The sequence below is a fragment of the Trichechus manatus genome, unplaced genomic scaffold (genome assembly GCF_000243295.1).
Source record: "Trichechus manatus latirostris isolate Lorelei unplaced genomic scaffold, TriManLat1.0 scaffold00216, whole genome shotgun sequence".
Classification (NCBI taxonomy): Eukaryota; Metazoa; Chordata; class Mammalia; order Sirenia; family Trichechidae; genus Trichechus; species Trichechus manatus.
This window is the reverse complement of record NW_004444152.1, coordinates 3,321,335-3,335,488: the sequence shown is the minus strand read 5'-3', so window position 1 is coordinate 3,335,488 and position 14,154 is coordinate 3,321,335. Positions and strand designations below refer to the sequence as shown.

Sequence of the window (14,154 nt, the reverse complement as noted above, 5' to 3'; positions counted from 1 at the left end):
CAGCTTAGTGGAGACCGTTTTGCCTTAGGCATTGGGCTCTTCTGCAGAATTATCCCTGTGCAGCCAGTTTTGAGGGTCAGGAAGCCTGGGTCTGCTTGGAAAGCGCACGGCACGTCCTTAGTGACTCTGTTTCTATAAGTGCCTGGAACCCTGCACGTGTTCCGAGGCTATCTCCTGAGAAAGCAACATAACAATGACCCACACAACCCCCTTTTCACGGTCCCCTCTTGGGAGCAGAGCGCCTTTCCAAATACTTTCGGTTTTGACGCAGCCTGATTCCAACTACTCACAATAAATATATTCTGGTACACTAATTTTTGGTGTTTCTCTGTGCTGTTCCTGCTCCCCCAGTATCCCTTCCCCTCATCCTCCACCCCTCCCCTCCCACCCTCCCCTACCCCCCCCCCAGTCTTGGTAACAACATCTTGCTTTTCTGGGTGGATAAAAAAAAAAACAAAAAACCATTGCCATCAAGTTGATTCCAACTCATCGTGACCCTATAGGACAGAGTAGAACTGCCCCATAGGGTTTCCTAGGCTGGAATAAAGAATCCATGGAAGCAGACTCACATCTTTCTCCTGTGCCGTGGCTGCTGAGTGTGAACCACTGACCTTTCCGTTAGCAGCCGAGTGCTTTAACCACTGCGTCACCAGGGCTCCTTCCTTGGTGGGTTAATGACCCCCACCCCGCTCCATGAGGTCCTGTCAATCCCAGCACGCTGGCTGCAGACACTTTTCAGGGGCCTGAACCTCGGCAGAATGGTGCCTGGTGATGACTCAGCTCAGTGCCAAATTCTAAGTTTGTGCCCACCGGTTCCTGCTCCTTGGAAGCCCCCAATCAGCTGTCTGGGTGCCAAGGTTCCAGCCCCTGTTGCTTTCAACGACAAGCACCAGCTGTTATTTCTTGTAACCCCAGAGATTCAAGTAATAGTAGAGATTTGACAGCTCCAGGACAGAGTCCAAGTTCTTGAAAAATTCTTTGGCAGCCAGAACATTCTGGGTGGCTCGCTGTGCAATAAAAGATGAACCTCGTCCAAAAAAAGGTTTGGCCCTTTGGCTCCTGGGAGAGGCTCTCTAAGCCTAGAATGTTTTGCCCAGTGGGAGTGTCTTTGTTTGCCTGGGGGCTTTGGGCCATTCTGGGTGGTCCATGCTATCGGTGTGATTTGTGGTGGAGGTCTTGGACCACTGGAGGGGCTGGAGAGAAAGAGCACCTATGCAGGTGATCAGCCATGTCCATGTGACTGACTCCAATAAAAACCCTGGACACCAAGGCTCAGGGGAGCTTCCCTAGTGTCAAACATGGTTGCTGGGAGAATTAAGCCTTGTCCACAGGGCTCCAGAGGGAGAGACCAACGAAGCTCGAGCCTGGAACTTTTCTGGGATCTGTCCCGTGCACCTTTTCCCACTGCTGGTTTTAATCTGCATCGTTTTGCTACAGTAAACTGCACCCCTGAGCAGAACAGCTTTGCTGAGTTCTGTGAGTCTTCCTAGAGAATTATTGCGCCGAGGATGGTCTTGGGGACCCCCGAACTTGTACCCCGCCAATGTGTTGCAAGGCAGAGTGGACATTCTCAAGGACTGGCATGGAGATGGTGGTCAGTCTCTTTGGAGAGCGTCCTGGGTCCGGCCAGGGAGGCCAGGTCCTTGCCAGCTCCAGTCTCTCTCTCCATTCAGCCTTGATGCTGTCACCTTGTGCCCTCTGTCAGTGGGTCCTGGGGAGCGCTGTCTTGAAGGGCCACTGATGAATAGGAGACATCCTGGAAGGGAGATTTTCAAACTTTAGCTGTGAGGCCTTTTCAAGCAAAATCAAACAAAATCTAACCACTGAGAGTCCAAAGTGCAAACAGCTGTAGGCAGAGGGACACTAAGCTCCCGTTGCTGGTCCCCTCCCTTCTCCCTGAAGCCAGGGCATGCTTCTCAGGTGCGGCCATTCCAGTGGGGGCAGGGAAGCACCTACTGAAATGCTGATCCCCGGGCCCCATCACATCCCCACCAGCCCAGACTCTCAGAGGTTGGGGCCCAGGAGCCTGCGTTTTAGCAAACTCTACAGGAGATTGACACAGGGGCCGCAACAATGGGCTCAAGCATAACAACGATTGTGAGGATGGCGCAGGATCAGGCAGTGTTTCGTTCTGCTGTACACAGGGTCGCTATGAGTCGGCACCTAACAACAACAACAACACAGAGGACTCTGGGAATCCCTGGGTGGTACAAATGGTTAAGCACTCAACTACTCACTAAAAGGTTGGTAGTTCGAAACCTATCAGAGATGCCTTGGAAGAGAGGCCTGGTGATCTGCTTTGGAAAGGTCACAGCCTTGAAAACCCTATGGAGTAATTCTACTCTGCACACATGGGGTCATCTTGAGTTGGAATCGACTCAATGGCAAAGGGTACAAGGGATTCTGCGGCATTTATAAAGAAGATCCAAACCCGGTTCCTGCTGCTATGGTGGGTTCTGGTTAAGAGCTGCAGGTAGCCCAGAGACATATGTCCCTTCCTTGGGAAACCAAAAAAACCTGACTTGTAGTGACCCTACAGGACAGAGTAGAACTGCCCCATAGGGTTTCCAAGGCTGTGATCTTTACGGAAGCAGACTGCCACATCTTTCTCCTGCAGAGTGCCTGGTGGATTTGAACTGCTGACTTTTCAGTTAGCAGCTGAACGCTTTAACCTCTGCACCACCAGGACTCCTCCTCCTCGGGAAAGTCCCCAGCAATTGTCCGTGGTTCGTGCGGACCGCCCACACCGTCCTCAGTTCCCCCCATGGCCCCATCCCAAGCACTTACCCCGTGGGCACTTGTGTTATTAGCAGAGGGGCTGTAAGAATCCTGACCTGGGGAAACAGGAGTGTCGAGAATGAATGACAATGTCAGAAACACTGGCAGGGGGCACTTGCTTTTAGGCGTCCAAATCAAACCAAACCCGTGCCTGTTGACTTGATTCCGACTCAAGACAACCCCATGTGCTACAGAGCAGAACTACTCCATAGGGTTTTCTTAGCCGTAATCTTTATGGAGGAGCCCTGTTGGCACAGGAGTTAAAGCACTCAACTGCTAACCGAAAGGTTGGTGGTTCGAACCCACCAGCCACTCCACAGGAGAAAGATGTAAACAGTCTGCTTCTGTAAAGATCACAGCACTTGGAAACCCTATGGGGGCAGTTCTACCCTGTCCTATAAGACTTTTTTTTTTTTTTAATCTTTACAGAATGGAGTCCCTGGGTGGCACAAATGGTTAGGCACCTGGTGACTAGCCAAAACGTTGGTGGTTCGAACCCAACCAGAGGTGCCTTGGGAGAAAGGCCTGCTGATCTGCTTCCGAAAGGTCACGGCCTTAAAAAGCCTATGGAGTGCAGTGCTACTCTGAAACACATGGGGTTGCCAGGAGTTGGAATTGACTTGATGGCAATTGATTTGGTTTTTTGGGGTAATCTTTATGGAAGCAGATCGCCAGGCCTTTCTTCTGTGGTGCCACTGGGTGGTTTGAGCTGCCAACCTTTAGGTTAGCAGTCGAGCGTGGATTGTTTGTGCTACCCAGGGACCTTTTCGGTAACAGGGCCCCGAAAATTCTGAGTCCTGGCTCTGCTACCGTCATACACGGGCCACTGCCCTTACTGATCTGGAATCTGTAATACCAGGTTGGGTGTATGATCTTTAAGGATCCACTCATTCATTTATTCACTCAACAAGTGTTTACTGAGGCTCTAGAACCCAATGGTGGTTGGGTGCTGTTTAGGAGCTGTGTGACCTTGGACAAGTGACTTAACTTCTCTGTGCCTCAGTTTCCTCAACCATCAAACAGTGGCTTATTCAATCATTTGCTTATTCAGCAAATATGAAATGTCTGCTTGTGACCAGGCATGTTCCTGAGGCTGGGGATATAGCTATGAACAAAACAGACAAAAATCCCTGCTTTCAAGGAGCTTATATTGATAGTAATAATAATGGTGATCGTGGTGAAAATAACAATAGCGGTAATAATTACAACTTACATACACCATTGGGCAAATCTGCTGCAAGACACCTCTTTAAAGTGTTAAAAAAGCCAAGAAGTCACCTTGAGGACTAAGGGGCACCTGACCCAAGCCATGGTGTTTTCAATCGCCTCATATACATTCAAAAATAGGACAATGAATAAGGAAGACCGAAGAAGAATTGATGCCTTTGAATTATGGTGTTGGCGAAGAATATTGAATACACCACGGACTGCCAGAAAAATGAATAAATCTGTCTTGGAAGAAGTACAGCCAGCATGCTCCTTAGACGCAAGGATGGCGAGACTTCATCTCACCTACTTTGGACATGGTATCAGGAGGGACCAGTCCCTGGAGAAGGACATCATGCTTGGTGAAGTAGAGGGTCAGGAAAAAAGAGGAAGACCCTCAATGGGATGGACTGACAGCGGCTGCAACAATGGGCTCAAACCTAGCAATGATTGTGAGGACGGCGCAGGACCGGGCAGCGTTTCGTTCTGTTGTGCATGGGGTCACTATGAGTCGGAACCAATTCGATGGCACCCAACCACAATAACAACAAGAACATATACCAAGTGTGTGGCTTACAGTGTGCCAAATTCTGTGCTAAGTGCTTTTACCTGTGGTATCAGCTACCACACAAATCCAAACACGTTACCGTTGAGTCAGTTCCAACTTGTGGCGACCCCGTGTATTACAGAACAGAACTGCTCCATAGAGTTTTGTTGGCTGTGATCTTTATGGAAGCAGATTGCCAGGCTTTTCTTCCACAGCACTGCTAGGTGGATTTGAACCATCAACCTTTAAGTTAGTAATCAAGCACAAACTGCTTGTGCCACCCAGGGGCCTTTTCCTTTATCAGGTACAGTTACTCCCATTTCACAGGTGAGGAAACTGAGCCACAGAGTATGTGATTTGCTCATGGTGACATAATTAATAAAGCAGTAGAGTGAGGGCCCAGATACAGGCCGTCTTGCCCTGGAGTTGACACATTTATCACTCAGCAAGCACTTCGCTGACTGCCTCCTCTGTGCCTGGCCCTGTGCCGGGTGGTTTTGAGGAGACAGAGGGGACCTGCCCTTACAGGGCTCACTCACTGTCCAGTTGGGGAGACAGACCTGTCCCCACATAGTGATGTCCAGAGTGGGCAAGGCTGGGATGGTGGAGTCCAGAGAGGGTGCTTTTCTCATCCTGGGGGATCAAGGAGGGCTTCCTGGAGGAGGAGGCATCTAGCTGGGCTATGAGGAGGCAGTTTTGTTTAGTGGTTGAGGGAAAAAGCTTTGCCGTCCTCAGACTGGCGGCCCTGACTCAGCCACTTTACAGCTGTGTGGGTCTTTGGCAGGGTGGGCCTTTGGCAGGTCACTTCACCTCTCAGAGCTAACGTTTCTTCATCTCTAAAATGGGCTCACAGGAGGACCCGCCTTGCAGGGGGGATTGTGAGTATTCGAGGAGGTTGTGCACATAACCTGCCTGGTATGTAGTAAGCCCTCAGTGAAACGTAGCTCTTCTGATTAGAGAATTAGCTGAGGGGCTTGGCCAGGAGGGGCCATGGAGGAGGGTGCTTCAGGCAGGAGACTGCTGGGGCAAAGCTCTTGAGGTAAGCATGGGATTGAAGCATGTCCAAAATAGGTGCTGCCCACAAAGGACTCTGGGATTGAGCAACAGTGACTGATCAGACAGTAACCCCATCCCACAGTTAGACAGGGACGTTAACCAGACTCCCCTCTCTTCTCTCCTCAGGAATTAACAGCTATCGGAGCGCTGGTTGTGGGAGAAAGATGTGGCTTCTGTTTCCGTAAGGACTACAGCCTTGGAAACCCTATGGGGCAGTTCTACTCTGTCCTATAGGGTCACTGTGAGCTGGAATCGACTTGACGGCAACGGGTTTTGGTTTTGGATGAACTGCCTTGAAGTGCAAATCCAATCATCACTTAGTGAAGTAAACGCTCTAGGATCATTTCCCTAGTGGTTTCCTGACTTCACTTTCCCCATGCTTTCTCCTGAGGTACCCCCATCACATCCTTTCCCGCTTTGCGATCCACCCACTCTTTGAGTACGTAAGTGTTAGAGCAAAGGCCCCCGGTGTGTGCCAATATTATAACCCAGGTAATTGTCAGCACTGCTGGTGGCTTCACCGTGGGATCCCGTGCTGTCCATACGTTTCTCCTTATTAAAAGCCCAAACGTGTTGCTGTTGAGTAGATTCTGACTCATAGTGACCCTATAAGACAGTGTAGAACTGCCCCATAGGGTTTCCAAGGCTGTAATCTTTATGGAAGCAGACTGTCACATCTTTCTCCCATGGAGCGGCTGGTGGGTTCGAACCGCTGAGCTTTCAGTTAGCAGCCAAGTGGTTAACCATTGCGCCATCCGGGCTCTTTTTTTTTTTTTCCTCCTTATTAAAAGCCTTTAGCTCAATCAACCTGGCTTTTAGTGTCTCTTTTTTGTGGAATTCGAACCAAACTTTTCCAAGAGCATCTCGGGGCTCCTTTACCCTCACCCCCCACACCCTTGTGATGCCAGCTAAGGAACGAGCAGCCTGGACTGCTGGCTAGGAGGGATATTACCAGTGACAAAGCACCAGGCCCTTTAAGAGCTGAGGACTAGGGTGCCAATTCCTGTCACCTCCTTCTTCCCGAGAGCAGCTAGGGAGTCACTCCCGAGCAAGGCAGATGGAGTAAAGCTTGAGAGGTTGTTACTTCACCCTCCATCCGTCGGGCTGGGGCGTCCCTGTCACTCAGATTCAAAGCCAAAGTTCTTATACCTTGGCCTCTGAGGCCCCACATCATCTGCTTCCGCTGTGTAAATACTGGTAAAAGGAATCAATGAACCCAGTGAACAAGACTCCCTGGTCATAATGTCCTTATCTGTAAACTGGGGAAGACCTCATGGTATTGGGGTGAGGGTTCAGTGAGAGGCTGCCCCGTGGAGAGCTTAGCATAGAGTCGGGCACACAGTAAGTGCCCAAGTGTTATGGACTGAATTGTGTCCCCTCAAATATGTGTTGAAGTCCTGGGCCTTATACCTGTAAAAGGAGCCCTGATGGCTCAGTGGTTAACAGCTCAGCTGTTAACCAAAAGGTCAGCAGTTCGAATCCACCGGCCGGCCGCTCCTTGGAAACCCTGTGGCACAGTTCTACCCTGTCCTATAGGGGTGCTATGAGTTGGAATCGACTCGATGGCAACGGGTTTGGTGGTGTTTTTTTTTTTTGGGTGGGGGGTGGTTTATGCTTGTAAAAAGGAGCCGGTGCAGGAGAGTGGTTAAGCTCTTGACTGCTAATCAAAAGGTTGGCAGGTCAAACCTATCAGCCTCTCCTCGGGAGAAAGATGTGGCAGTCTGCTTCCATAAAAGGATTACAGCCTTGGAAAACCTATGCGGCAGTTCTACTCTGTCCTATAGGGTCGCTATGAGTCAGAATTGACTTGATGGCAATGGATTGGCTTCCATAAATATTACAGCCAAGAAAACTCTGTGGAGCAGTTCTACTCTGCACACATGGGGTTGCCATGAGTCAGAATCAACTGAATGGCAACTAACACCAATAACATACCTATAAATATGATCCTGTTTGGAAATAAGGTTTTCTTTGTTATGTTAATGAGTTACAAAAAGAGCAGATCAGACACGGACACACACAGAGAAGAAGACAGATGCCACGTGAGAATTTTCTACAAGGCAAGGAGCCAAGGAACACCCGGAGCTACTGACAAGGAAGTAATCAACACGGCTGACACCCTAATTTAGACTTCCAGCCTCCAGAACTGTAAGAGAATAAATTCCTGTTCTTTAAAGCCACCCCCTTGTGATCTTTGTGTTATAGAAGTGCCAGGAAACTAAGGCACCAATTAGCAATTAGGGCAGCTGTGAAGTCCCTGGGTGGTGCAAACAGTTAACATGCTTGGCTGTTAACCGAAAGGTTGGTGGTTGGAGTCCACGCAGAGGTACTTCAGAAGAAAAGCCTGGTGATCTGCTTCCAAACAATCAGCCATTGAAAATGCTGTGGAGCACATACTTTCTACCCTGACACACTGGGGATTGCCATGAGTTGGAGCTGACTAGGCGGCAACTGGTTTATGGCAGCTGTGGTGATGCTAATACGTGGCAGACAGGCAGGGGATGTGCCAAGGAGGAGGGGACTCACGCTTCCTTCTGAACACCAGGAAATAGAGCCCGACCAACAGCAGGATTACAGATACCACAACCAGGATGATGATCAAAGACTTTATGCCAGGGTGTGACTGCTCCTCAGGAGGTCTGTCTGGAAGAGAAGAAGGAAGCAGGAATTTAAGTAAGAAGACTTTTTGGGTTTTTTTTTTTTTATTCTCGTAAGGGCACTCCATATTTCCTTTAGGGAGCTACCATTCTGCCCCCCTTAGTTTACACAGTTTAGGCAGACTTGGCCCACCCTCTAGTTCCTAGGATGGGGCTTTAGCTCGGTTCTGGCCAATCAGAGCATTCCATTCTCCTTGGAAGGGTGGGCTGTGACCTAAGTTGGGCCAATGAGAGTCAGCCGTGGGACTTTGGCTAGTGCTACTGAAAGTAATGTGTTCTTTCCCTGGGGAAGCTAAGCTGGTGGAATGTGCACCTGTAGTTGTTGAGGGCCATCTTGCCTCCCCAAGGGTGAAAGTCCCTCTGAGAATAAAGCCAGCATGGAGAAAAGAAGAGACAAGAGACATGAAGAAAAGTTCCTGGGTTTCATGGTTGGAGCACCTGGATCTAACCATACCTGAAGGTGCCTTTTTTAATAAAGTCCCTTTCTGACTTGGACTACTTTGAGTTATGCGTCTGTCAATTGCAGTTGATAGAGTTCTGCCTAATAAGTTGGAAAGGCCTTTCTGAATCCCTGGAGAGGAAGCATCCCACAATTACCCTAGCCTGGGTTAGGGGATGTGTGTGTCCAGGGGCCAATGGTACAGATTTTGAGTTAAACAGGAGAGTAAAGTTGACCCTGCTGGCCCTTTCGTGACGGAATCAGGGGGAGGATGTGGGTCAGAGAGCATTCATGTGGCTGGGGGATCCTCTTAGCCAGGGACCACCTCCAAACCCCTCCCTCAAAGGGAATCCTGTAGCCGTCTTCTACTTTGGTCCCCCTGTTCTTCCTACTTGGGGGAGCTCTTCACCTCTGACCAGGACAGCCAGCTCCGCCTGTCCCATCCCTATGGCGCTGGAGACTTTGCAGACAAAAGTTGTGTTGATTGACTCATCCACAGTACGGATCAGGAGTTGGTGGCCCTGGGCCACAGCAGAGGGAGGCAGGGAGCCCACGGTCCTGGGAGAGACAGACAGGTGAGGAGGTAGCCTCTCCTGGAGGCCTAGAGTGACAGGTGATTGAGCACTCACTATGCGCCAGGAACTCAGAAACCCTTACGGCTTCTATTATGTAAGTTGAGGGCAAACCTGGATTCCTCTTTCTCATGCCCACGGTTGCTGTCAAGTGGATTCTGATTCATAGTGACCCCATCCATGTGTGTCAGAGTAGAACTGCTCCATAGGTTTTCACAGCTGTGAACTTTCAGAAGCAGATTGCCAGGCCTTTCTCCTGAGGTGCCTCTGGGTGGGTTCCAACTGCCAACCTTTCGGTCAGTATTTGAGTGCTTAACCATTTGTGCCACCCAGAGACTCCTGCCCATGTCCAAGCCATCGTCAAATCCTGCTGACTCCATCTTCAAAATCTGTCTAGAATCCAACCATCCTCAGTGCACCCACGGCCACCACCCTGGTCTGATCCCTCTACCTCCTGGACCACTGCAGTCGCCTCCTCACTAGGCTCTCTGCTTCCATCCTCAGCCCCCTCCCCAACTCTGTCCCCTACTCAGCAGCCAGGGGACCCTGTTAGAATTGCAGTCAGAGGCTGGCCCTTCTCTGCTCAGTTCTACTCTGTAACGCATGTGGTCGCCATTTGTCGGAACTGACTGGATGGCAATGCGTTTTTTTGTTTTATCAATACAAAATGGTTGATACAGTTACTCCCATTTCACAGGTGAGGAAACTGAGCCACAGAGTATGTGACTTGCTCATGGTGACATAATTAATAAAGCAGTAGAGCGAGGGCCCAGATACAGGCTGTCTTGCCCCGGAGTTGACACATTTATCACTCAGCAAACACTTCAATGACTGCCTCCTGGTGGCGCAGTGGTTAAGAGCTCAGCTGCTAACCAAAAGGTTGGCAGTTCGAATCCACCAGCCGCTCCTTGGAAACCCTATGGAGCAGTTCTCCTCTGTCCTATGGGGTCACTAGGAATCGACTCCATGGCAATGGGTTTTGAACCTTGTTCTATGTGTGTTTCTGTTTAAAGGCACCATATTTAGCAGGCATTGTCGAGTCATTGACATTCAGCTCTCAGCCAGCACCGTAACTTGTGCCGAACAAAGCTTATCTAACACGTGCATTTTCTCCATAAGGCACATCGCAGCATTCCTGTGCTTAGAAGCACCCCACAGTACTTCAGCACTGCGCTTGGGGACATTTTAAACAGCCAAATCACTATCAGCGCTTGGGGACATTTTAAACAGCCAAATCACTATCAAAAAGCACAAAAATGCAATAGGTGAGTGGAAACGAAGGCAGAGCATCAGGTGACTCAAATTTCTCACTGTTGTGCAAAATTGGTGCCGTTTTCCAGTACTGATTTTGGGGTTACAAAAAATTTTTGGCAAGTAGGTGAATTTGAAGAGTCCTAGCGGCACAGTGGTTAAGCGCTTGGCTGCTAACCGAAAGGTCAGGGGCTGGGAAACCCACAGTGGCTCTGCAGGAGAAAGATGTGGCAGTCTGCTTCCGGAAAGATCACAGCCTCGGAAACCCTCTGGGGCAGTTCTGTGCTGTCCTATAGGGTCTCTATGAGTTGGAATCCACTCAACGGCCATGGTTTGTTTTTTTCTTTTGGTGGCACAATGGTTAAGTGCTTGGCTGTTAACTGAAAGGTTGGCAGTTGGAACCCACCCAGCTGCTCCTCAGGAGAAAGACCTGGTGATCTGCTCCCATAAAGATTATGGTCTAGAAAACCCTATGGGGCAGTTTTGCTCTGTCACATGGGGTTGCTACGAGTCGGAATGGGCTCGACGGCACTTAACAAAAACAACAGGTGAATCTGCAAGTACGGAATATTGTGAATGGTGAGGATCGACAGCATGTGGGCCTGGCTGTCTTCCTGATCTGTAGCCCAGGTATGGCGATAGTGCTGACTGTGCAAGGTGTATGGGATCACACAGATGAGGGCACTAAGCACTCAGGGCAGAGCAAGCACTCAGCAAAGAGCAGGTATGCGGAGGAGCCTGGGCTAAACCGCCTCGTAAAGTCTGCAAACGCAAGACGGAAATTTTACTAGAGGCCTGAAATCAACCTCGCTCTCTTTTCACTCTCCTGCATCCCCTCCTGCCTCAGACCCAGGAGTCCAGGCCCCCAGCTCCTCCTCCCTCAGACCCAGGAGTCCAGGCCCCAGCCTCCTCTTCCCTCAGACCCAGGAGTTCGAGTCCCTGGTCCCTCCTCCCTCAGACCCAGGAGTCTGAGTCCCCAGCCCCCTCCTCCCTCAGACACAGGAGTCTGAGTCCCCAGCCTCCTCCTCCCTCAGACCCAGGAGTCTGAGTCCCCAGCCCCTCCTCCCTTAGACCCAGGAGTCCAGGCCCCCAGCCCCTCTTCCCTCAGACCCAGGAGTCCAGGTCCACCCAGGACTCACGTGTTCCAGATATAGTCTATGGGTTCTGGGTTGCTCCGTGCATCACAGCTCAGGGTGGCATTATTAAGGCCGAGGTACCAGTTGTCATCATAGCCGGAGATGGAGACCTCAGGGGGGTCTGAGGGAAGTGGACACACAAGCTCAGAGATGGGGAGCCCTCAGAGGGCCTACAGTCTGTAGCACTAATGTCACATCAAGGAAAGGCCTCAGTGGGTTTGGGGAACTGCCCAGAGATGAGGATGCCTGTTAGATATCTGGGGCAATGGGGCTCCCTCAGAGAGCAGAACCTGGGAGTCCTCTGCAGAGTGGGGGGGTCAGCAGGGGCACAGAGAGGCTTCTCAAAAGACCTGCCTTTCTCTACTGTTTTCCTGGTGTGCCTTGCTGTCCTGGGAGAAAAGGCCTCTTGGGCATTCCCAACACCCAGGAGCACATTCAAGGCTCTGACAAGTCCTGCAGGAAAGAGGCCTGGGTGACCTTGCTTCTGCCTGCTGCTTATCCATCCCACACATGATGGACAAGGAAGACTTTTCAAAGTCCCCAGGGGGGAGGCCAGTGAGATCACGGTTTTTGTTTTTTAGGGGGGTGGATGGGTCCTTTTCCCTCAGGCCCAGTGACAATGTTGAAGGGGGTCCAGTGAACATAGTGCCTGAGGGAATCCATGCAGCAATTGCTTGGGGGGGCACGACCAGTATAGCCAAAGACAGGTGGGACAGTAGGGACAGGGCCCGGAAGAGCCTGTGTAGACATCATTGATGGACTCCGTGTAGACAGTGTGTTGGGAATGCTGGGTCGATGATGTTGGGTAGAATAGTCAGTTCCCCAAGAGAGCCAGTGTTGAAAATGTTGGGTGGGGGGCAACATCAATGTAGAATGTGTCCAAGAGAACTGGTGAAATTAACCCAGGCTGTGTGTATGTATATAAGTGTGCGCAGACAGTATTTGGATGAGCCAGTGTAGGCAGTATGGGAGCTTAGTCTAGATCTGGGCTGTCCAATATGGTGGCCACTGGCCACATGTGACAACTGAGCACTTACAGTGTGGCTGGTTGGAAATACACAGAAGATTCTGAAGACTTACTATGCAAAAATGAATGTAAATGATCTCAATAATAAGTATAAAGAACGATTTCACATTGAAAGGATACTATTTTGGATATGCTGGGTTAAATAAAATATATTATTGAAATTAACTGCATCTCTTTCTTTTTTTAATTTATTTTTTAATGGGGTTGCTACTAGAAAATTTAAAATCACATATGTAGCTTGCAGCCTATTCCCATGGGACAGTGCTGGTCTAGAGGGTTCCTGTGCGTGTCCATGTAGACAATACTGGGCGTATCCATGTTGGTGATGTCTAGGGGAGCCAGTCCAGGTGATGCTCTGTAGGAGAACCATAGCAGACAGTGTTGGGGGGCTAAGAAGACAGAACTCAGAGAATCTTGTGTGGCAGTGTGCGGAGAGGGTAGTTAGGCCCTAGACGAATCAATGTAGACAAAACTGGGGCAGAGGGGAGTGTAGACCACACTGGGGGGATAAGGCAGACAGTGCCCCGGGGAACCAGTGTAGACTATGTAGGAAAGGTCGGTATAGCCAGTACCAAGTGGAGTCAATGACAACCATCCACTGTGGCTCAGAGGAACTGGTACAGACAATGTGGGATGTCCAGTATAGACAGCTCTCCAAGACAGCCAGTGTAGGCAATTTTGGGGGACAGTATAGTCAGTGCCCAAGAGAACCAGTGTTGAAAATGCAGAATGTCAATGTAGACAGTGGCCAAAATGAAACCAAACCCATTGCCATCAAGTCGATTCCGACTCATAGCGATCCTACAGGACAGAGTAGAACTGCCCCACAGTTTCCAAGGAGTGCCTGGTGGATTTGAACTGCTGACCTCTTCATTAGCAGCCATAGCTCTTAACCACTGTGCCACCAGGGTTTCCAGACAGTGGCCAGGGGAGCTTAAGTAGCTGGTGTACACAATGGGGGCAGTGCTGCCTGTGGCCCAGGGGAAGCCAGTGTAGATAACGGTACGGCAGTGTAGAATATGGAGAAGGGAGTTGGTGTAGGTGTGGGGGGAGCAGTATTGACAGTGGCCTGGGGAGCCAGTATAGCAACGTGGGGAACATCAGTGTAGACAGTTTCTCAGGGAAGCAGGTATAGGTAATGTGTGGGGGCAGTGTAGATTGTGCTCAAGAGAGCCAGTCTAGACTGTGGGGTGTCAGTGTAGACAGTGGCCAGGGGAGCCAGAGCAGACAACATGGGGAGCAGTGTGGACTGTGACCTAAGTAGCTGGTATAGACAATGGGGGACAGTGTTGTTGTGGCCCAGAGGAGCCAGTGTAGACAATGGTGGGGGCATATAGACAATAGCCAGGAGAGCTGAGCGGATAATGGAGGTAATGTTCACAGTGGCCTGAGAAGACAGTGTAGACAATGGGGGGCATGTAGACAAGAGCCAGGACAGCTGAGTGGATAATGGGGTAATGTTCACAGTGGCCTGGGGAGCCAGTG

The 14,154-nt window shown here is 50.3% G+C and overlaps 1 protein-coding gene across 1 annotated transcript in view; it reads right to left on the bottom strand.

Annotated features, from left to right (window-relative positions):
• Positions 1-619: 619 nt before the first annotated feature.
• The window catches only part of LOC111822843 (poliovirus receptor homolog), a 15,667-nt gene continuing 2,132 nt past the window's right edge, over positions 620-14,154 (bottom strand). The window contains exons 2-6 of the mRNA XM_023742765.1: positions 11,646-11,763; positions 9,093-9,241; positions 8,114-8,230; positions 2,788-2,834; positions 620-1,756 (exon numbers count right to left, since the gene is read on the bottom strand). Of these exons, the coding sequence (XP_023598533.1) occupies positions 1,685-1,756; positions 2,788-2,834; positions 8,114-8,230; positions 9,093-9,241; positions 11,646-11,763 (503 nt within the window). The 3' untranslated portion in view covers positions 620-1,684. The remainder of the gene's footprint in view (positions 1,757-2,787; positions 2,835-8,113; positions 8,231-9,092; positions 9,242-11,645; positions 11,764-14,154) is intronic.